The 23,469-nt window shown below is 61.0% G+C and overlaps 1 protein-coding gene across 6 annotated transcripts in view; it reads left to right on the top strand.

Annotated features, from left to right (window-relative positions):
* KCNIP2 (potassium voltage-gated channel interacting protein 2) overlaps nucleotides 1–23,469 on the top strand; it is a 132,526-nt gene that overhangs the window by 94,717 nt on the left and 14,340 nt on the right. For 3 of the 6 annotated variants that reach the window (XM_065552682.1, XM_065552681.1, XM_065552679.1), the window contains exon 2: nucleotides 23,088–23,183. The exons of the other annotated variants lie outside the window; for them this stretch is intronic. In XM_065552682.1, the coding sequence (XP_065408754.1) occupies nucleotides 23,088–23,183 (96 nt within the window). The remainder of the gene's footprint in view (nucleotides 1–23,087; nucleotides 23,184–23,469) is intronic. 6 annotated transcript variants of the gene reach the window in all.

Genomic DNA, 23,469 nt, shown 5'->3' with positions numbered 1-23,469 from the left:
CCTCTCGCAGGGCACCAGGGGATCCGGCGCACCAGGCAGAGGCTGCTACAGAACTTTTACTGGCCCGGGGTCTTCACCAACGTCCGGCAGTACTGCCGATCCTGTGACCCCTGCCAGAGGGTGGGGAAGGCCCGGGACAAGGGGAAGGCAGCATTGAGACCTTTGCCCATCATAGAGGAGCCTTTCCAGAAGGTGGCCATGGACATAGTGGGACCTCTCAGCAAGACGACCCGGTCTGGGAAGAAATACATCCTGGTGGTGGTAGATTTCGCCACCCGCTACCCCGAGGCAGTGCCCTTATCGTCCATTGAAGCAGACACTGTGGCGGATGCGCTGCTGACCATTTTCAGCCGAGTGGGGTTCCCCAAGGAAGTCTTGACGGACCAAGGGTCCAACTTCATGTCGGCCCTACTCCGGTGCTTGTGGGAGAGATGTGGGGTCCGGCACAACTGGGCCTCAGCATATCACCCCCAATCCAACGGGCTGGTGGAGAGGTTCAATGGGACGCTAAAAATGATGCTGAAAACATTTATGAATCAGCACCCGCAGGACTGGGACAAGTACTTACCTCACCTGCTGTTTGCGTACAGGGAGGTACCCCAGGAGTCTACCGGGTTTTCGCCTTTCGAACTGCTATATGGAAGGCGGGTAAGGGGGCCCCTCGACCTGATGAGAGACGAATGGGAGGGGAAGGCCACTCCTGACGGAGAGTCGGTGGTGGAGTATGTCCTGACCTTCCGGGAACGACTTGCCGAGCTCATGGGCCTGGCCAGGGAGAATCTGGCCAGAGCCCAGAGGAAGCAGAAGGTCTGGTATGACCGCACAGCACGGGCCCGCGCCTTCGCCACTGGGGATCAGGTGATGGTCCTCATCCCCGTGAGGAAAAACAAACTCCAGGCCGCCTGGGAAGGGCCCTTCAAGGTTGTCAAGCAACTAAACGAGGTAAACTATGTGGTGGAGCTGTCGAACCGGGCACACCACCACCGGGTGTACCATGTGAATATGATGAAGCCATATTATGACAGGGGGAATATGGTGTTGGCCGTGTGTGGACAGTGGGAGGGGCAGGGAGATGACCCTTTAGTAGATCTATTCCCTGGGACAAGAGTTGGCTTCCCCCTGGAAGCAATTCCCCTCTCTGATCGGCTAACCCCTGCCCAGCGAGCTGAGATCGGAGGGGTGCTGCATCTGTACCAGCAGCTGTTTTCCAACCAGCCTGGACGCACTAATCTGACTGTCCACCGGGTGCAGACAGGATCGCACCCGCCTATAAAATGCTCCCCCTTCCGAGCCACAGGGAAAACTGCTCAGGACCTGGAAAGAGAGGTCAATGACATGCTGGCTTTGGGGGTGATCCAGCCGTCTTCCAGCCCTTGGGCCTCGCCGGTGGTGCTGGTCCCCAAAAAGGACGGGTCGATCCGGTTCTGTGTGGACTATCGGAAGCTCAATGCCATCACTGTAGCCGATGCCTACCCCATGCCCAGGCCGGACGAGCTCCTAGACAAGCTGGGAGGTGCTCGGTACCTTACCACCATGGATCTTACAAAGGGCTATTGGCAAGTGCCGCTGGATGCAGATGCCAGGCTGAAATCGGCCTTTGTCACCCCTCTGGGGCTCTATGAGTTCCTGACCCTGCCCTTCGGCCTCAAGGGAGCGCCGGCCACCTTCCAGCGCCTGGTGGATCAGCTACTGAGGGGGATGGAGAGTTTTGCCGTGGCGTATATCGATGACATCTGTGTCTTTAGCCAGACCTGGGAGGACCACATATCCCAGGTTAGACAAGTGCTGGACCGACTCCAGAAGGCTGGGCTGACCGTAAAACCGGAGAAGTGCAAGGTGGGGATGGCTGAGGTATCCTACCTAGGCCACCGGGTGGGAAGCGGCTGCCTAAAGCCGGAACCAGCCAAAGTGGAGGTGATCAGAGACTGGCCCGCTCCTCAAACCAAAAAGCAGGTCCAAGCCTTTATTGGGATGGCAGGGTACTATCGGAGGTTCGTGCCCCACTTTAGCGCCATAGCCGCCCCCATCACTGAGCTGTGCAAGAAGGGGAAGCCAGACAAAGTGGTCTGGACCGAGGAGTGCCAGGAGGCTCTCCGGGCGCTGAAGGAGGCTCTGGTCAGTGGCCCAGTTCTGGCAAACCCAGACTTTGACAAGCCCTTTATGGTGTTCACCGACGCCTCAGACACAGGACTGGGGGCGGTGTTAATGCAGGAGGATGAAAAGGGGGAGAGACACCCCATCGTGTACCTGAGCAAGAAGTTACTACCCCGGGAGCAGAACTACGCGGCCATCGAGAAGGAATGCCTGGCCATGGTGTGGGCCCTCAAGAAACTAGAGCCATATCTCTTTGGGCGTCACTTCACCGTGCACACCGACCACTCTCCCCTGACCTGGCTGCACCAGATGAAAGGAGCCAACGCCAAGCTCCTGAGATGGAGCCTGCTCCTGCAGGATTATGACATGGACGTGGTCCATGTGAAGGGACGTGACAACCTGATAGCGGACGCGTTGTCCCGGAGAGGGAGCCCTGAACTTCCCCAGGTCACTGGTCAGAGTGACCCCGCTCAGTTCAGTCTCGAAGGGGGGAGAGATGTGACGGAGCAGGGAGCAGGGCAGATTTGACCTGGGAATGTTGCAGGGGGGTTGCAGTGGGGATGTGGGACTTCCCTTGAAGGGAGCTACCTGAGCTGTAACCTGAGCCAGGAACGGGGGTGGGGAGAATTAACACCTTCTGCCCGGGAGACTGAACAAAGGAGAGGAGCAGCGGGAGGGGCTGGGAGTTGAGTTTCGGTTGGGGCTGGGTGGTGCAAGGCAGGGAACCCCAAGCTGGGGTCTAAGCTCCCTGAACCTCCCAGAGGGACCTAATTGAGGGGGGTCTGGTCGTACCTACACGCTCTGCTTGAGACTGTGTTCCTGTCCTTGAATAAACCTTCTGCTTTACTGGCTGGCTGAGAGTCGCAGTGAATCTCGGGAAGAGGGGTGCAGGGCCCTAACTCCCCCACAATCCGCAACACCCGGTCTGCTCATGGGCTCCGGGTACAACTCACGTGCACCACGCCCGATGAACGTGCCAGCTGTTGTTCCTGTGAGCGGGGTGTGGGGGGATAGTACCGGAGCTGCTGGGTCTCATGTGGGGTTCTCTCCCTGCCCCCTGTGCCTTGAGCCCGGGGGGCCAGGCATGCTTTCAGTGCCAGGCACCTTTGGCCAGTCGGACTGCACCGTGCACCCCAGGCCGCTGGCTTGTCCAAAGCGTGCCCCTCCCCCGATCTCTGCTGGACGATGACTGGGGCGCACGCTCCACTGTGAAACTCCCCCCCCCCCCCCCCCAAGCTGGCCTTCCCTCGGGGAAGAGGCGCGTTTCACGACAGGCCCCCTCCCCACCGCAGGAGAACCTGGGATGTGACGATCCCAGCCAATGCGTCCGTCCCCAGCCAGGCCGACCCGCGGCCACCATCGCTGCAGCCCGAAGCGGGTTCTGCGGTGTGGCGGACTGGCCCCACTGGGAGCGATGCTGGGCGCTTTGCAGCCTGCCCTGAGAAGACGGCGCGGTGCCGGCCCCGTGCCCTGGCGGCCATCACTGACCCGGGGCTTCTGTACCTGCCGCCAGCTGTGCCAGCGAAGTGAGCGAAGGGGAGCCGGGCGGCCTGCGGGTTGGCACCCTCCACACCCACAGCTGGAGGGTGGGGGATTCTCTGGGGCTGGGCCGGGGGGCAGACAGCTGCGCTGGAAGGCTCTGGCCTGTGTCTCTGCAGATTCAAACTGGGACACAAGTCAGGGCCAGCAACTTCTAGGTGCTTAGCCAGCGCGCCCCTCGGGGGCGTCCCCCGGGCTGGGCTAGGACCTCTGGTTAGTGTCCGAACGCAGCCGGGCGATGGCCGGAGACGGGGACCCCGGGCCAGCACAGCTCCCTGTGAGCCGGGGCCACCCGCCGGGGCCTTCTCCGCTAGTGTAGAACAAGCCCCTGCAGCGAGTCTGTCCATCAGTCTGTCCAGCTGATCCTTGTGCTCCCCCCCCCCCTGTGCTTTTGATGTCCCTTTGTTACCCGGTGCTCGCGCCAGGCTCAGAGGCAGGGGGCCTGTCCTGGTTTTGACCTGGGAGCTTGACTCGTTAGTGATGTTAATTAACGGGCGCAGGATTAAATGACACCCCCCGCTATGCCCCGGGGAGGGGAAGGGGCTGCTCTAAAGCACTTTCCAATATGTGCTGGCTGGGCCCATCTGTGGGGAGAGTCGCTGGCTCCTGCTACGGGGGGGCCATGCCATACCCCCCCCCCCAGGGCTCTGTCTAGCCTGGGGCAGTGTCACTAACCTGGACTTACAGCTGGGCTAGACGCAGGGCAGCACCTTTCATCGCGACCCAGCTCCGCCGGGGCTGCCCTGCAGGCAGTCCCAGGGTCTGAACCGAACTGTGTTCCCTGCCCCCCTGCCAGCCCCCCGAAGGGGTGAGGTGCCAATGGGGCATCCGTTTTCCGGCTAAGCGGGGAGCTTGCCGTTCGTGGGGCCACGCAGGCAGATCCCACGTTTACCCGGCAGTGTCAGACCCATCGCTCAGGCCGTGCCTGGCTCTGATTCTTAACTGGGCAGCCGAACAAGGCATGAGGTCACGTCTGCCGCAAGAGAGGCCATGCGGCCTAGTGGATGGTGCATGGCCTTGGCGCCTGGCAGCTCCCAATCCCTGCTCTGCCATTGGCCTGCTAGGTGACCTCGGGAAATTCATTGCGCCGCTATGTGCCTCAGTTTCCCCATCTACAAAATAGGAATAATATGAACCTCCTTTGTGCCCTGTAGCTACTCTACATGAAAAAGGGCAGGGCCTGCTGGAGCTCTGAATCAAGCACTACGGAGCTTTGTCTGGGCCATGCTGCTGGCAGTGTGACCATCACGGCTGCCTGCTCAGGGCCACTGCCGGATGCTTCTGAGAGAGGCAGCATGTGCCTGGCTGAACCAAACTCCCCCCTTGGAGGAGTGTTTCTTCCTGACCCCCAGCTGGCGTGCCGCTCGTGCCCTGGAGCCTGCGGCTGGTGTGCCCTTGTAGTCTCGTGCCGGCGTGGCTGCTATGTATATCGCTGCCGCGCCCGTTGGCTAGCTTGCCTGGCACTCGGCAGCTCCTGTTTAAATAATCACAATGATCTCGCCGGTCATTTCTGGCCAGGCGCTGCCCGGCGGGCCGAGTCCAGCCTGCGGCATGCCCGGCTGGCACTCCTAGATGGCGAGGCAGCGCGCACCAGAGGTTGGCCATGGGCAGAGCTAATGGAGCTGGCAATCAGTGCCAGAGCTAGGCAGCTGAGAGACCCATGAATCATTGACAGTGCGTCAGACAGCTGCCCGACCCTACCCTGTGCCCAGGAGATCTGCGCGCTCCCCCCCCCCCCCCCGGACGTGCCCTTGCCCCCCTACCCCTCGTGACAGACAGCGCAGGCGGGCGCTCGATACGCCAGGGCGGGAGGCAAAGAGCAAGCGCCATCGATCTGGCGGCTGAAGTGCCGTATCAATAATTCAGCGAGGAGTGATGGGCCCTGGCGGGAGGAAGGAGGGGCCGGGGAGGGGCCGGCAGGGAGATAAAAGGCCGGGAGAGCCGCCCGCGTAATTGAGCCTCAGAGGAATATTCGATGAGCTGGGCCTCGTCACGATTCGCCTCGGCCCGGGGGGGCAGGCTCGCCTGGGCAAGCTGAGCAAGGCCCCCAGAAACCTCGACCCCCTTCACCCCGCTGCTGCTTTTCCCCTGAGCTGCCCATTCGGGCCAGGCCCGGGGCTGAGACATCTGGGGCCGGGGCTGACCCCTGGAGCCGAGTCACTGAGCCCAGACGGGGCGCAGAGCACAGCAGGGGAGCCACCACCCCTGCTGGGGCCTGGCGAGCGAGAAGTAGGTAGGAGGGATCGTCCGTTTCAGTGCCAGCGCGGCTGTGCCCAGCAGGGATCGGCTGCTTCTCTCCCCCTGCCGTTCATGGGCCTTGGGATGCACCTTCACGCGGTGCCTGAGATTCTCCTCCAGCCTCCGTGAAACTCCACAGGCGTCAGATGCACAGGGAGTCGAGGTGGGGCAGATCCAGGCGCTTCGGGGCAGCCCCCCACCCCTGTCTCACGTGCCACCTGTGGACCAGGGGAGGCAGCTCCCAGGGAAACCATCATCTTCTGCAAGCATCAGGTGGCGTTAAAATCTCTTCCTCGCAACCTGAGTCCCGGCTGCTGCTGCCAACAGCCCCCTTGGGGCGAGAGCAGCGCCTGGCGCAGCCGCTCGGCCGAGAGCCCGGTGGCACTGGAGAGCTGAGACCGGCTGCCAGCCCGGCGCTACGCTCTGCCCCTGCGGCTGGTGGGCGAGATGCCAACAAGCACGGTCAATACAGGGGGTGGGACGGGCCTGGGGCGAGGGCTCGGTGGTGAGCCCTGGGAGACTCAGCGGCCAGCTCTGTGTGCGCCAGAGCTTTGATTTGTCTGAGAGCATCCTCTGCTCGAGGCGTCCTGGGGCCCCGGCCCTGCGCTCCTGCCCCCGCGAGTCCCTGGCCTGGGAGGGGCCTTTCCCCGCAGAAGAGAGCGGTGCTATGGACCACCCTGGTTTCTTGCTTTCCAGAGCGCTGATTAGGCCTCAGCTGGACTATTTGTGTCCGGTTCTAGGCACCACATGTCAGGAAGGATGTGGACAAACTGGAGAAAGTCCAGAGAAGAGCAACAAAAATGATGAAAGGTCTAGAAAACATGAGCTATGAGGGAAGATTGAAAGAACTGGGTTTGTTTAGTCTGGAGAAGAGAAGACTGAGAGGGAACCTGAGAACAGTTTTCAAGTACATAAAAGGTTGTTACGAGGAGGAGGGAGAAGAATTGTTCTCGTTAACCCCTGAGGACAGGGCGAGAAGCAATGGGCTTAAACTGCAGCAAGGGCGGTTTAGGTTGGACATTAGGAAAAACTTCCTGTCAGGCTGGTTAAGCACTGGGATAAATTGCCCAGGGAGGTTGTGGAATCTCGGTCGCTGGAGGTGTTTAAGAGCAGGTTGGACACACACCTGCCAGGGATGGACTAGTTATTCCGTAGCCCTGCCGCGAGTGCTGGGGCCTGGACAGGCGACCTACTGAGGTCCTTCCGGTCCTGCACGTCTGGGATTCTGTGGTTTTTAAGGTCAGAGCTGGAGCGGGTTCACGCTCCCCACGCTGGGCACTCTCGGTGCAGATCAAATCCAGGATCGATGGTGACTCTGCGGCAGGATCAAAAGGGATTTTTAGATTAGATGGCTTAAAAAAATCACCTCAAAGAGACTTTCTAATCAGCCAGGCAGCTGGCTCTCAGCGGCGGTGCGGAGCCGCTTGCTAAGATGGGCTGGGCCTGGCCCTGGCCAATACTTGGGGCAGACCTCAAGGAAAATGCAGGGGTGGGAAGCAGCAGTTGTTGCTGTTTCTAAATATGGTGCTTTCCCCGCTAAATGAATCCTGAGCCAGTCCCTCTGCCGGCTGCAAGGGGGCGCTGTGCTGCCGGGGGTGCCACGTGTAACACGGACGCTCTGGCTACTCGAGTCACTGAACACCACATGACTTCATTCAGCGAGAACGGGGACGTTAGCTCCAGTGTCCTGGCCGAGTCCTGGCCTAGCGAATCCCATCCTGCCTCCCTAAACTTCCCCTGCAGTTTCAATTGGATGCAGCATCCTCCTGCACTTTAAACCCCAACTGCCACCCACTGCTAACCAGCTGCTGCGTTCTGCCCCAGAGGTGGCTGCATTTCAATGTCCTATCAAGACCCTCCCTGGCAGGCCCCCGTACCTAATGGACCAGAAACCCGCAGTCAGTCAAGGGCCACCTGCCAGGTTCCCGCGTGTAGTTCTCCCCCCTTGGCTTGCAGCCATTGGGTGTAGTCCTGGGTTTGCTGGACACATGTTTGTTCCAAGTTATCTTCCCTCATTGCAATCTGGGTTTGTGCTGCTCTGGGTTTGAACCTCGTTCGCAGCCGCGCCCGTGGGGGCAGGAGCGATGGGAATGGGGCAGGACTGGGAGCAGCGGCTGGGGTGAAGGTTGCAGGGCTGGGCCCATCCTCAGCCCCTGTTGCAATTGCTTTTCCAAAACATGGGCTGAAATCTTTCCAGCTCGGGCTGGGACAGGCCGGGGAGAGCCGTGCTTGAGAACAAAGAGTGGAGTAAATGCACTTTTCCCACTCATGCAAAACCCTTGGCACCATCTCTCGGAACCGCTGCCGGGGTTCGGGAGCTGACATTGGGCAGGACAATAGTCCTCAGCGAGGAGACGGGTGGAAAGCTGGGCCTGGTTTGACTGAGTTCCATGCCTGTGGAAATCACGTCCCTGCCAGGCCAAGCAGACGTTTTGGCCTCTGTTGTCTTGCTAAGCCCAGAGCGCCCACGCTTGTGAGAGACAGCGGCTGTGCACTGCCGGGGTGTGCTGCCGCAAAGGCGCCGTGAGCTGTTGCTCAATCCTCCCGCTGCCCGTGGGACACGGAGCAGGACCATCATGCTGGACGAGGCTGCTATCGCAGCGGGGCCTGGGGCTGAACTGGGCAGCTGGAGAGCTGGGAGGGAGAAGGGAAATGGTTGAGAGCTTCGGACCCCAGCAGAGCAGAGAGTTAATTAGCCGACAAGGCGCCCTGGCCCTGATCAGTTACGCTCAGCGGCTCCCAGCAAAGCCAGGACGGGGAGCAGGAGTTCCCCTGCGGGAGGCGGCTGCTGGATCAGAGGGGCCAAGAATTCCACACCCGAGAGGCTGCAGAGCAGGTGCGGATCCCCTCCCCCATCACCTGCCATTGGTTAACCCCTTAGCTCCCAGTCAGCAGGTGCACAGCCCTGGAGCCTAGGGGGGGAGGGCTGAACACTGGGAAGGGGGTTGGCGCACCGATTGGGAGAGGGCTGGGCAGGCAGGAGCAGGCTCCCATTGCCCGGCAGGGTCCAGCGGGGAGCTTTGGGGGACGGAGACATCCTGTGGGGACGGGAGGTGGGTAGCTGGCAGGTTGGGCAGCGTGTGGTGAGGGGGAATTGCCCCAGGTTGCTGGGTGGGGCGAGAGGTTGGGTCTGGGGGCCAGCGGGAGCGGTAGCTGCAGACAAAGGCAACGGTTGGGGGTCTGGCGCACAGTCCGGCAGTGAAGTGGTTAAAGAGCAGAGGGGTGCGGGTGGGGCTGGTGGCGGGGCCAGGTGTGCCAGGCCCCCTCTGTCAGATGGCAGAGAAGTGACCACAGGGACTGACCCAGGGCTGTGTGGGGTAAGTGCCAATAGACTCCTGGTAAATCAGAACTGGATGAGTGGACTGATCCCTAGGAACGGGGGAGGGTCTAGCCCAGTGGTCTCAAACACGCGGCCCGGGGAGTTATTTCCTGCTGCTGCCATAGGCGCCAACTCCACCGGCAGCCAAGCTCTTCCCCCCCCCCCCCGAATTCATCTTGTCCCCGCTCCTCCGCCTGCCTCCCAGCACTGCCCACCGCCAAACAGCTGTTTGGTGGCGCTTAGGACTTTCCAGGAGGGAGGGCAGGAGCAGGGAGGCGGCGCACTCAGGGAGGAGGCGGAGAAGAGGCGGGGCCGGGGCGGGGATTTGGGGAAGAGGTTGGAATAGGGGCGGGGACTTCGGGGAAGGGGTGGGAAGAGGCGGGGCAGGGGCGGGGCCTCATGGACTAGACGAGCAGTCCAAGGTATGCGACCCCCGAGCATGCTCCCAATACTTCTGTTAGTCTCAAAGGTGCCACAGGACCCTCTGTTGCTTTTTACAGATTCAGACTAACACGGCTACCCCTCTGATACTAGTCCAAGGTATGAAGTTCAGCATGTCTGATTCTTTGCTGTGAGTAGTTGGGAAGCATGTTTGTTAAAAGTGCCGGGCCGGCTCCAGGCACCAGCGCACCAAGCAGGTGCTTGGGGCGGGCAAGGGAAAGGGGCGGTACGTCCAGCTCTTCAGCGGCAATTCGGCGGCGGGTCCCTCAGTCCCTCTCAGAGGGAAGGACCTGCCGCCGAATTGCGGCCGAAGGATTAAGCAGCGGCGGTAGAGCTGCTGCCGAAATGCCGCCAATCGCGTGTTGTTGTTGTTGTTTTGCCACTTGGGGCGGCAAAAACGCTGGAGCCGACCCTGTAAAAGTGGCAACGTATTTTGTATGAAGAGTTACTTTTGAAAGTTCCTGCCATTCCAGCTGTGTTGATAGACGGTTAGTGTAGATCATCATCAGTTACTGACCACATAAGGAATAGTTACAGGTGTCTATATTTTATTAAAACCCCTCTTCGCATGACAGTTTTAAAAAAGTGAACACATTGACTTTTAACAGCATACTATGTTACTCTTCCTTTTTTTCATTTCTGACTATACTTTTGTATCGTTGTATGAAAAGGTGTCAGGGATGCGGCGTGACGAACTGGGACTGTTCTGACTGTGGTGTGTGAATGCTGACAGGGGAGTGTGGCTAGGATAGTCTGCATTGGGGGATGGGAGACTGACCGATGGAGAATACCTGAGCATGTAACATGAGAACCCAGGAAGGGGTTGGAGGCCAGGTGACACCTTTGCCCGGGAAACTGAACAAAGGCTGTGGGGGGAGAGTTTCAGGAGCTGGCTGGTGGAATGGCTGGGAGGCAGACGGGGCTCTGACCTCCCAAGGGGGCTGGGGCGCCCTGGGACCCCAAGATGGACTTAACTGGGGGGATCCTGTTGTCTGTGCCTGCAAGACCTGTCTTGGACTGTGTTCCTGTCGTCTAAATAAACTAGGGTTACCATATTTTGAGCCTCCAAAAGGAGGACACTCCACGGGGCCCCGGCCCCGCCCCAACTCCGCCCCTTCACAAAGTCCCCGCCCCAACTCCGCCCCCTCCCCTGCTTCCTGCGAACATTTGATTCGCGGGAAGCCTGAGGCAGGTAAGGGGGGTGTGGGGGGAGGAGGCGCGGCCCAGTCTGGCCCCCCCGGCGTCTCCAGCCTGGGTCGGCTCGGGCCCTGGGGTGCCGGCCCTGGGCCCGGCCCCCGGCCGAGCACCCCCGGCCCACCCAGCACTGCCGGTCCCCGGCCCGGCCCCTGGGCCCCCGGCCGAGCACCCCCAGCCCGGCCCCCGGCCCCAGCCTCCGGCTCGGCACCGCCGGCCCGGTCCCCGGCCCGGCACTGCACCGCCGGCCCGGTCCCCGGCCCAGCCCCCGGCCCCCAGCTTGGCACCGCCGGCCCGGCCCCCGGCCCAGCCCCCGGCTCGGCATCGCTGGCCCGGCCCCCGGCTCGGCACTGCACTGCACTGCCGGCCCGGTCCCCGGCTCGGCACCGCCGGCCCCCAGCTCGGCGCCCCCGGCCCGGCGCCCCCGGCCCAGCACCGCCGGCCCCGCATGTCCCGATTTTCCCAGACATGTCCGGCTTTTGGGGATTTCCCCCCGGACGGCTCCTGGAGCGGGGGGCGCTTGGGGTAGTCTCCCTGGCTGCTCGCTCCCACTGCCCATGCTCGAGGGGATGCGATCGTGGGGCTGTGGGGGGGCTGGGGAAGCAGCCGACCTAACCCTGCTGCTGGACACCTCGGTTCCTCTGGGTACCTGGGGGACTCCAGCCCTCCCTGTCCACCCCGCAGCGTTGTCAGCCAGTGCAGGAGGGGTCTCGTTCCCAGATGGACGGCTCCCCGCTGCCCCCGATCCACCTATGTGGGGATCAGTGAGGGGCGCGCGGGGTCACCGCCTGCAGCCAGGCTCGGCTCGGTAACTTACGAGGGATGAGCCGTTCCCCCATGGCTCTGAGCGGGGCAGGGAGGCTGTGGGACCCCCCTCCACCGGGTTACCCATCTGCAGCTCTGCCACGGGCTGCTGAGAACTCTACTCATGAGCCAGCGCCTCTCGCTCGCCTGCTGGAACACAAGGAAATGGGGCTCCCGCAGGGCGAGGCGCCGGTCCACGTTGGAGTCGAGGGGCGGGAGGCCCCAAGTCCCCCCCCGTGGTGGGTGGGTGAAATGAGTTGGTGGGGGCTCGCTCCCATCGCTAGCCGCGTGCCCTCTGCAGACCGGCCAGGCCTTAGAGCGATGTGAGCACAGGTCCCAATGTTAGCAGAGGGCCGGGACGGAAGGTGAGATATGGCGTAACCCACCGCATACAGCAGTAAAGTTGAATGTTCGGGCACCAACGGCACAAACTGCCCTGTGCCCTTGGCCCCGGCCTCCCAGCCCCCCAGGAGGCACTTGAGCATTACCCCGACTTCACAGCTGGGGTGAAGACCGAGATCCCGGCTTGGCCATCTGTCCTAACCACTAGGCGAGCTAGCCGCCCGTCACACAGAGGCCCAGGGCTCTGCTAGGCTCCTTGTTCTGTTCAGCAGTGAGTGGTTCAAAGGGGTGCTCTGGGGAGCTAGGATCCCCCCCTCCAGCTACAGACCGGCTGTCCCAGAGGATCCCCCCCAATCCCAATGACAGTAGCTACAAACGGATTCACCCAGGGCTGCTTGCTTCCGGCTCAGGATTGTTTCTCCTGATGAAGCGTCTAGGCTATGTCTTGTCTTGCATGCTTTCCCTGGGGGCCTGTTTTTAAGTTGGAATGATGAAGCTGGAGCTGGGTCTGTAAGAGACCTGACGAGGTGGAACTGCCATGGGAAGTTATATTTGGAATTAGACGTATCTCCGCTCCTCTCCCTTTGCTAGCACCCTTCTGCCGAGGAGGATGGAGTTAGTGAGTCAGTCAAGTCTACACAGCTTCAATGCATAAGAACATAAGAACTGCCAGACTGGGTCAGAGGAAAGGTCCATCTAGCCCAGTATCCTGTCTTCTGACTGTGGCTAATCCCAGGGGCCCCAGAGGGAATGAACAGAACAGGGAATCATCAAGTGATCCATCCCCTGTCGCCCATTCCCAGCTTCCGGCAAACAGAGGCTAAGGACACCATCCCTGCCCATCCTGGCTAATAGCCATTGATGGACCTCTCCTCCATGAACTTATCTAGTTCTTTTTTGAACCCTGTTATAATCTTGGCCTTCACAACATCCTCTGGCGAGGAGTTCCACTGGTTGACTGTGCGTTATTTGAAAAAATACTTCCTTTTGTTTGTTTTAACCCTGCTGCCTATTAATTTCATTGGGTGACCCCTAGTTCTTGTGTTATGTGAAAGGGTAAATAACACTTCCTGATTTACTTTCTCCACACCCGTCATGATTTTAAACACCTCAATCATATCCCCCCTTAGTCGTCTCTTTTCCAAGCTGAAAAGTCCCAGTCTCATTCATCTCTCCACATACGGCAAACTGTTCCATGCGCATCAGGACATTGTCTGCCTGTAGGATCTGAAGTTAAACACCTTGCAATCTTTAACACATTTATGCTCCCAGCGCCCGTGAGACAGGGGCTTACAGATCCCCATGTTATCGATGGGGAGCGTGAGGCACCAGGCGGCTAAGTGACGTCCCCGAGGTCACTCCGGGAGTTTGTGACAGAGCAGGGAGTGCCCTACCCAGTTGGCCATGCTGCCTCTCCCTGGTATTTCATCCTTGCTCACTAGCGCCCTCCTGTGATGTGTCTGATACTGCTACTGGGCCCCACTAGCAATTCCTGTAAGGGGAGAAGTGTCAGAAGAGACCAAGCCACCTGCTGCTTGCTGGGTTTTGTGCATAACACGAGGCTTGGGGGCTTGTATTTAACACAGACGGTCCCGAGAATTGTGAGCTGAGCTCTCGGTGACAAACCGGAATCTCCATTGCAATTTGTGCCCTTCTCTCTGCTCTGCAGCATGGCACCTAGAAGCGAGCGCCGGGTGTGACGGCGCAGGGAGCGGGGCGGGTTTGACCTGGGAATGGAGCCTGGGAGTTACATGGAGCTACCTGAGCTGTAACCTGAGCCAGGAAGGGGGGTGGGAGAAGTGACACCTTCTGCCCCGGAGAGGAACAAAGGAGAGGAGGAGCAGAGGGGAATGGGGAGAGAGCTGCTGGAGGGTTTTGGGATGTCTTCAGTTTTGGGCTGGGAGGTGCAACGCAGGGAACCCCAAGCTGGGGTCTAAGCTCCCTGCACTCCCCAAGAGGACTTGATTGAGGGGTCCTGGTTGTATCTACAAGCTCTGCTGTAGACTGTGTTCCTGTTATCCAATAAACCTTCCGCTTTACTGGCTGGCTGAGAGTCACGGGGAATCGCAGGAAGCCGGGGGTACAGGGCCCTGAGTCCCCCACACTCCGCGACACCGGGCCGTGGGTGTCCAGCTTCGGGCTGCGAGGCGGTTAGCTCTCTGCGGGAAGCAGGAGGTGTCAGCGGGCGAAATGGGAAGTCTCTCCCGTTAGAACCCGTGTAGCTGCCGGGAGCGGGGTAGGGGATTTGGGAGGTGGCACTCGGTTCTGTGTCAGATACTGAAACCCTAGTGTGGAGTCAGACATACGGGGGGCTCGGAGATGCCGTAGTGCAGATGCAGCATGAAATCAAGATTCTGCTCACTGGTGGTCATGAAAATCCCTGCGGCAGTCAGTGCCCCCTCCAACCCAACCCAAGGCCCGATCCAAATCCAACTGGGGGTGGCTACTTCCGGTCACCCAAACATACAGGTCAGTTTCAACTGAATTTAAAAATAAATCTTCACCTCCTGGCCGCGCAGTGTTGCTGTGCGCCGTTAAGTAGTTGTCGTGTGCCACCCCAGAGGTGGCTGCATTTCAGCAGTGGGCTCCCTAATTCCTTTGTATGGCTTTTGACTCTTGCAGGCTGAATGGTGGTATTAGTGTAGTTAGATAGCCCAGCAGAAATCTTTCTCAAATGCAGACACGAACACCAGAGGAGCAGGCAGCCCGGGAGTTCCCTCCTTTCCCAGGGGTAGTGGGGCTTGGGCTTCCGGCTTCAGCCCTGGGGCGCTGGGTGGCAGGTTCCAGCCTTGGGGCTTCGGGCTCCGGCCCCGGGATCACCACCCTGCCCCATCGCCTCTGGCCCCCGCTGCCTCCCCCAGCCCTCTGTTGTCCCTGCCCCCGCCGCCTCTACCCACCTCTCCATTCAGGGCTTAATTTGCCCCCTGGCTTGCCAGGGCTGAGTAAGTCTGCTGTGAAAAGCAAAATTAACCAACACAAATATCAGTTTTCACAGCAGCAGACTTACTAGCCAGCAAGTCCTAAAGAACAAACCAGCAGCCAAAACCCCCAAAAGAACCAACAACAGAAAAGACAAGGACCTGCAAAGCCCCTTGTTTGGGTCTCTGGTCTGTTTAGGGCCAGTAAAGAATAGCGACAACTGGACGGGATTTTTATTATTGAGTCTGCAAAAAAATAACCCCACATAGATCAACGGCACTGATCTGGACGTGTCTAGGGGCAGATTTATTTGCTTTTTCTAAAGTTAATTAAGTATTTTAGGAGCAGTTCTCAGAGCGGCTACCGGCCAGAGTTGGTGGCCGCACTCTGAGGCCACCAAAACGTTTCTTGTGAGCCCCCCGCAGGGAGAGAGCCAGGGGCTGGCTTTCCAGGAACAAGCGGTTGCCTTATTGCAGGAAGCTTTGCTTTGTGCAAGTTACAAAGCGCGCACCTCCCTGCCCTCCATTAGCACGGAAAACAGCTGGAGGGATGTTTTATTTTCTGCCTGGGAATCCAGTGGGATTTCACCAGGTCTAGAGGGCTGGCACGTGACCCTAAAGTGCTTCCCCCGCTTCCGCGTCCTAAGTGCTCTCTGATCAGCATAGCTCCCGGCAGCCACCAGCACCGGGTGTGGATGGGTCTGACTCCAGCTGCTCACCCAGGCCTTTGAGCAGGCGGCTTCCTGGCTCACTCCACGCCACCCGGCAGCCGTCCTTGGTGTAGCTGCCCGGCAGCGCTGTGTGGCGAGTTCTCTATGGCAAAGGAGCGTGGTTAGTCCGGACTCCTGGGTTCACTCTGCCACTGTGTGACCTTGGGGGAATTATGGGCACTGAAAGGAACGACGATGCTTTTAACTGAGGCCACATGCAACGTCGGATAGCAGGAAAAACCTCTGTGCTTCTCTCCCCAAGGCTGCCTGCTGGGACAGGGGTTCCCAGGGGACTTAGCTGTAATCTGCAAAGGACTTTGGGCGGGGAGGCGCTGAACGGGGTGGCGTGAGCAGGTGGGTGACCTGGAGCCCCAGGGCGAACCCACCCTGACCTGCAGGCTCTCAGTAGAGCTGGGCAAAATTTTCCAGACCAAAATGGCAGATTCGGCCCCACCCAAAACATTTTGCACATTTGTGTCTTTTTCACCAAATTGTCCCGTGCAAAGTGCCGGGTGTGGCGCACGGCGGATTTCATTGTCCCTGGCCTAGCCCTGCATAGCTCCCCGGCCTCCCTCGGCAGCTCACTCCAGTCCTGAGCGGGTCCTGTATCGTTTCCCCCCCGAATCTGTAACCAGGCGTTCCCCGCCGCAGGTGACTTAACCCAGCTATGGCTCGTTCAGGTATTTTACAGCGCAGGAGAATTATTTGCACTGGCTGGAGCGGTGGGGCTGGAGCGGGTGGGAGCTGGAAAGTCCCCCCATAATCCTCCCTCTCCCATCACCGTAGCGGGTCGATCTCCACCTCTTCTCCCGACCAAGCTGATGCTGCCCACTGCCCTTGCTGGCTGCTCTGGCCACGCTCCGTTTCAGCCTGGTTCCTCGGCTCCGAGTTCCTCTCTGCTCCGGAAACGCACCCGCAGTCCCTGTGGCCCAGCTCTGCGGGAGCTGGGGGACCGGAGAGGCTGGGCGAGCTGAGCTGAGGATGGTGGGGGATGAGCCGGGGATGGAGCACAGGATGACGGGCGATGAGCCGGGTGCTGGTGGGGCTGAGAGGGGGGAAGGTGGGGTGAAGGGCAAGGGGATGGGGGGGAATTGGGCATCAGCCGTATAAAAGTAGCTGGATTTGACTCCTGCCACATCCCACCCTTAGAGGAGACGTGCAGGGGCCACGGTCTCAGCCCGGGCGCCCCAGAGAGGAGTAGCCGGGGGCGCGAGGGGCAGCTGGTCACCGGAGTCAGAGCGGGGGGGGAAGGGGGCGTGACCGAGCTGCTCAGGGGCCATGCAGTCGAACGCGGCCCTGGGAGCAGGGAAGCCGGGTCGGGAGGGTGACGGGGTCGGCGCAGTGCAGGACACACCGAGTGCCCGGGGGCAGCCGGCTTCTGGGTGCAACGGGCCCCGGTTTGCGATGGTGCGGAGCGGCACGGGGGTGACAGTAACGTGGATCGGGCGGGGCACTAGCCATCGAGTGCTGGGGGCTCAGGGGAGCCAGACCTGAGCCCCGTCGAGCCGCTCCAGGGCGGAGGCATCGCGCGCCATTTCAGCCCAGTGCTTGGTTGGTTGTAGGAGCAGGGGGAGCTGTGTGCTGGTTGGCATTGTAGCGGGGGCTGGTGCAGTGCGTGTATGCGCCTGGTCTCTGCACACTGGCTTGTTGGCGCAGGGTTGGTCTGGGGCTCTGGTTTGTTTTCGTAGGGTCCCTTTTGAGGGCTGAGTTCCCTGCTGCGAGCTGGTTCCTCACGTGCATGCGGCCCAGTGCTGAACAGCTGCCGCGCCCGTTGACGTCAGTGGGTGTTGGAGATCCTCAACGCGCAGGCCAGGCTGGGATGTCCCGAGTGGCTTTGCAGGCTGTGCCTCCGGGGAGGGCCCTGGGGCACCAGCCAGGCCGCTGTCCAGTTGGCTTGGCATTCGGCTAGGTGTGGAGCGGCTGATCCTGGGGGTGCAGGCGTGGGGACGGCCCAGAGCCGCGCTGCAGGGGGAATGGGGATTACCTCGTAACGATGGGATCCCAGCTGGGACCCACTCCCTTTCCAGGCTGATAGGGAGAGCGAACTCCTGAGCTGGGCTCCCACCGATCCAGGCTGGCAGAGATCACCAGTAAGTAGCCACTCACCAGACCCACCAGCTACCCACCGGCTGGTTAGAAGGGACAGGGCGCTGCCTGCATTCAGCCAGGCACAGTGGCCCGCGGCGTCTCTGCTTCCTTCCCCCCGTGCCCTGGGAGTCAGATTCCTTCTGAACAGTGCTGGGAGGTTCCGTTTCACGCGGGGCATCGGCCAGGGTGCAGGCTTGTGCGCTCGCATGTCTGTTTCTTTTGCTAAACCGCTGAGCTGTTGGGCACCGCAGAGGAAGTGACAGGCTGTTTAACCCCACAGGCTTCCCAGTGGCAGCTGAAATACTCCCTGAGCCACGTCTGGGGCTGGTTATTTGCTAGGTTTAATGGGGCGTGGCAAGGCGGGAAGCAGACCGTGCGTGCGGGGTGTGACGCGGGCTCAGTAAAGAACAGTCTGGTGACCCGGTGTACGGGCAACGTGTCGTGGGCGGGTAGGATCCCTTTGAATCGTCGGAGAGGCCCCCCATGGGCTTCCTGCCTTCTGCTAACGGAGCCACAGCTGGGCGTCGGGTAGTTAATACAGGGGGGATCTGGAACCCAGCCGGGCCCCTGTGCTTTCCTCGTGGCCTCGGCGTTGTGTAGAGAGAAAAGACACAACCAGGGGCTAACCCCCGACGGGCCCATCCAGCCCAAGGGGAGAGCAAAAGCCAGGACAGCAAAAACCAACCCAACCCCGACAACCGCCCTCCCCTCCGTTGTCAAGCTGCATGTGCTGAAATTAGCCCCTCCTCGCGGCCCCCCGGAACTGGCCCTGTTCGATTTCCAGCCTTACGAAATGTCCATGTGTTTTGTTTCTTCTTCTTTATTTTTACAAACTAAAGTGTAACTTGCACTCGACTTGACCTGCTGCACGTGCATTTACCTGCTGCCTTTGTGAGTTCAACCGGAGTTTCTTCTCTGTTGCATCTTTCTCTGTGTGTGATGGTTCCTCTGTCTCTCCCTCCCTCCCCCGCCCGTCCTTCCTGGATGTCCTGCCCCCGTGGTGCGATGCACAACCATTCTGCGTTGCATTGCTTGGGTCGCCTTTTGTCCCTGGGTAAGGTGAATTCCCACAGCCCTGCTGAGAACAGGGCACAGAACTAGCCCGGTGAGACTTGAAGGGTGAGATTCGCCGCTCTGCCTACGACACGGCCTGGGCGTTAGTGTGGTGCACACGCCTTTTCAGACTTGTGCTGACCCTCGGGTGAATTTCACCTGCACGGTGCAGGGTCCCTTTCCCCTGCAAGGTCAAGCCCCTGAAAAGCAGCTGTGTCAAGATAGATCTGCCCCCTGCCAGACAGACAGAAATGAATAGTCTGGCCAAGCACAGAGACAGCCCCAGGAGGGCGAGCTGGCTTCTCCGGTCGGATCGCACCATGCACACGCCAGGAAAGACCCAGCTTGTGTTTCAGATCTCAGGGGCGTTTGCAGGGCTGGTAATTTAATCCGGAAGAAATTGACTAGGGCTGGTTGACAATTGTTTTTGTCAGGGGGGGTTTTTGTAGGTGACGATTTTTTTTAATGAAAAGTGACTTTATGAATAACACAAAACGTTCCCACCCAACATTTCTATTGTGTGAAATTTCCCCTTTTTTGTCTGAAATTGGAAACAGAAAAAAATCATTTAGAATCAAAATCAGCTTTGGGGTGTTTTCTTCTTCTAACCCCCCCCCCCCCCCACACACACTTTTCTTCCACTAGCAAACAGGGGTGGAAGAGAGAAAGTGGGAAACTCCCCAGGTGCCCCATTCCTGGTTCAGTCGCGTTTGGAACCGGTTCATTGAGAAATCCGAAAATTCAGGACATTTTTTTTTTAATGAAAAGGACATTGGTTCAAATCTAGCTCGGGCAGGTCGCGGCAGCGTCGTGCCTGAGGACTGCTCAGCGTCTGTGACGACCTGCTGGTCCCAGGGAATCCCCCGCCGCCCGCCCGAGCCGAGGGTTACCTGGGTCACATGAGTCCCGTGTCCACAGGGAGCAGGACCCGCTGCTGAGAGGGGCTGTCGGTAAAACCTCTCCGGGCTGGTGCTGCTCCCCCCACAGGCCTGGGGCTGGCAGTATTGATGCTAGTGTAGATGGGGGGGGGTCTAAGGCCCCGGCCTTGCGGGGGAGAGCCGTGCATAGGGAGCCCCAAGGGACACTGCACCTGTCAGCATCAGTGTCCCCCCTCTCCTCCCCCCCACAGCCATTCCTTTCCTTCGGGGGGGCCATGTCCTGGTGCTGCTCTGTCCCCTCTTGTCCGTGTCGTGCGGGGAGGCTGCTGCGCTCTGAGCCAGCTGGCCTGAGACAGCCCGAAGGGGCCGCGGGGACAGGGAGGCCGCGGGTGGGCAGACCCGGGCGTGCCAGCGGGAGGGGCAGGGGCCCAGTCCAAGGATTTCATTTGGGGTCGAGCGACTGCTGAAAGCCCAGACGCTAAGCAAGGAGGGCAGATGGGTGCTGCTCTGTGGGGTGTCCGTGCTGCCTGGCTCCTGACAGCCTCCCTACAAAGCCCGGGATTCGCCCTCCTCCCCCCGCAGCAGGGACAGCTCAGTGCAGGGAGCTGCATGGGGGGGCCGGAGACACATGTACCCCCTTCCCTGCCATGTCAGCATTCAGCAGAGGAAGGAGCTAGTGGAATGGTGTCTGGAACCCTGGAGGGGGCTGCGGCAGTGCTGGGGGGCACTGCCCTGGGCAGGGGGGTGTAGGGCAGAGGTCCAGGGCAGAGTGGGAAGATGGAGTCAGAACAGGCCCTTACTACTGACAGGGCCGAGAGGACAGCTGGGAGTGAGAGCAGCACTGCTCAAGAGCAAGGATGCTGGGCCAGGCTGGGCTATCAGGGGCTGCGGGTCGGGAGTGAGGGGCACCGGCAGAGGGGAGACCCCAGGGCTGGGCTAGCCGGGGCTGCGGGTCGGGAGTGAGGGGCACCGGCAGAGGGGGGAGCCCAGGGCTGGGCTATCAGGAGGCTGTGGGTCGGGAGTGAGGGGCACTGGCAGAGCTGTCAGGGGGCTGGGCTAGCAGGGGCTGCGGGTCGGGAGTGAGGGGCACCGGCAGAGCTGGAGGGAGCCCAGGGCTGGGCTAGCAGGGGTTGCGGGTCGGGAGTGAGGGGCACCGGCGGAGCTGGAGGGAGCCCAGGGCTGGGCTAGCAGGGGGCTGTGGGTCGGGAGTGAGGGGCACCGGCAGAGGGGGGAGCCCAGGGCTGGGCTATCAGGGGGCTGCGGGTCGGGAGTGAGGGGCGCCGGCAGAGCTGGGGGTGATGGTGCAGCTCTTTGGCTCACATTAATCCTGGACTCTCCGTCCCAGCACAGAACCCAGAGTCCCATCTCTGGAGTCCCCGGGGGTGAGGATTGAGCCGTTTCTGGCCCAGATCAGTCTCGGGGACGGTGGCAGTTTCCACATCTGAAGCCCGGGGGGTTCTTGTGGGGTCTGATGCTGTCATGTGCCTTGTCAAGGCCCCACGGAGCAGTGGCAGTCTTACGCCCGGCTCCTTCTGGCTGTCTCAGACCAGGGCCCTGCGGGTCTGATCCCGCCCGCCTGCCCGTCCACCCATCCGCCCATCGCCCTGCCCGCCTCCCTGTCCGCCCATCCACCCGCCCGCCCACCTGCCCGTCCACCCATCCGTCCGCCTGCCCATCTGTCTGCCCGCCTGCCCGTCCACCCATCCGCCCGCCCGCCTTGTCCACCCATCCGCCTGCCCGTCCGTCCGCCCGCCCATCCACCCATCCCCCCGCCCGCCGTGCTGTGCAAGTTGCATGTTGCAGTTTACTTTGTGCGGCTCTGTTTTGTGTTTTATTCATTTTAAAACAACCGTCGCGTGTGGGGAAAGGAACAAACCCAGCCCCACTCGCAGCAGCTTCCCCCTCCCTGGCCCGCGCCTCTCGCCCCCCAGCCTCACAACGAGCCATCAGTGGCCGCTAGTCTGAAATCACAGATTCCTGTCTCGGACATGGTCAGTTCCTCCGTGCACCGATCCCCTGGGATCTTAGCCGTCCCTGACCAGCCTCCCCAGCTTCTGCACCTCCCTGGGGATGCTGGGGCAGGCCCCAACCCCCTACCACATGCCCTGGCCCAGCTCCCCTCCTAAGCCCACAGCTGGCGATCGCTTGTGACCCAGAAGCCCTGGCATTAGGGGTCTAATCCCACCCATGGGCCGAGCTGCCATCAGGAGGTGAAGCCCTGATCCTGGTGTCCTTGGTGGACATTGATTTCAGTGGGGCCAGGGCCTCCTCCTGGGGGAAGAGCCCCTGTCCTGCCCCCCTCCCTGGCTCATAGGCCAGTGGCTTGGAGCTGTTGGTTGACCCGGGCGATTCTGTGGTGTGCTTGCCCACATGGAGTTACAGGGGTGTCCCTGGGGACTGTCACCAGCATGGCCTCCCCTATCATTCATATGTGAGGAGCAGGGCGGGGTGCTGGCTGTGGGGGGGAGGTCCTGGCTACTGCAGCCCAGCCTCTCCCAGCAGGGGGCACTCTGGGGAGTGGGGCAGGAGCTGGCTGTGGGGGGAGCTCCCGGCTACTCCAGTCCCAGCCTGTCCCAGCAGTGTGTCCATCCCACTGCCCCTTCCTGCCCCACCATCCTCCTCTTTCCCCCCTTCTGCCTTCAGAGTCCCAGCTGGGAAGGTTAGAAGGGGCTGTGCTGACCGTCCAGTCTGACCACCAGCATCACCCAGCCGAGAGAGCCACCAGCCTCCAGCCCAGAGCTCCTGGCTGGGCCAGCCCATCTCGCCATTCTCCCGCTCCCTTGGTGAGGCTGTGCCAATGGCTAATTCCCTCCCAGCGAAAAAAGCCAGCGGTTCTGCCCCCTCCCCTTAGCTCCTGGCCAGCAGCACCTCCCCCCCGACCTGTGGGCAACCACAGTCCGTGTGCTACGTCTCCGAACGGCCCAAGCCGAGACCGCGCACAGACACTACCCGCTCCTGCGTAACTCGCCAACTCTCCCGGGACCAACGCACAAACAGGGTCGACCTTGGATGCCAATGGCCTCTCTGGATCCAGTCCAGAGCAAGCCTGAAAATTCGAGCTAGCCTATCGCCCGCTCCAGAGCGGGAACAACCTCTCCTCTCCCCAACAGCAAAGCCGGGACCCCCTCCTTCTGTGCTAAGGGAAGATCTGCCTATGGGCACCCCAAAATCCCTCGGACCCTGCAGCCCAATCGCCACCCAGCTGGTTCCCCACCCTCCAAGCTAGAACTGGGCTGGCTGAATATGGGTGGGGCTGTGGGCAGGCGAAGGGTTTGTTCCTATTCCCACAGGGCTCGGGGAGAGCTGGGGGCAGAGCTGGGTCCTGCTGCCCCATTGCTCTCCGGCTGCATGCGTCTCCCCCGGCCCGCAGTGCCCGGGTCTGGCATGGCTGGCTCGTCGCTGGGGGTGGGGCAGGGGCCGGGCTGCGGCTTTGTTAACTCTTCTGCTTGGTGATTGTTGTTTTTTCTAGGCAACCCGCCCGGCCAAACCAAAAAAGCCCTGAAGCAGCGACTCCTCAAACTGCTGCCCTGCTGCGGGCCCCAATCCATCCCCTCAGTCAGCGAAAGCAAGTGCCACTTCTTCCCTTTGTGTGTGTGGCCCCGGGGGGGACAAGGGCCCCATCGCCCCCTCATGCAGCCGGGCCGCGGGGATATGGCCGGGGCGATCCTGCCCCAGGCCCCGGGGATGGACTGGGGGGTACAGGGCTAGGGTGATGCATTGGCACAGGCAGCGTGGGCCTAGGGTAGCAGCATCTCGCAGGCAGACCTGGGGGGCTACCAGCCGGACTGGCCAAAGCCCCCGTAAACATGCAGTCGCCCCAGGGAGCCAGGCAGGGGGGAGCACGTAGGTCT

This window comes from Chrysemys picta, chromosome 7 (assembly GCF_011386835.1).
Source record: "Chrysemys picta bellii isolate R12L10 chromosome 7, ASM1138683v2, whole genome shotgun sequence".
NCBI lineage: Eukaryota > Metazoa > Chordata > Testudines > Emydidae > Chrysemys > Chrysemys picta.
Note: the sequence above shows the minus strand (reverse complement) of the source record. Positions and strands in the feature narration are given on the sequence as shown.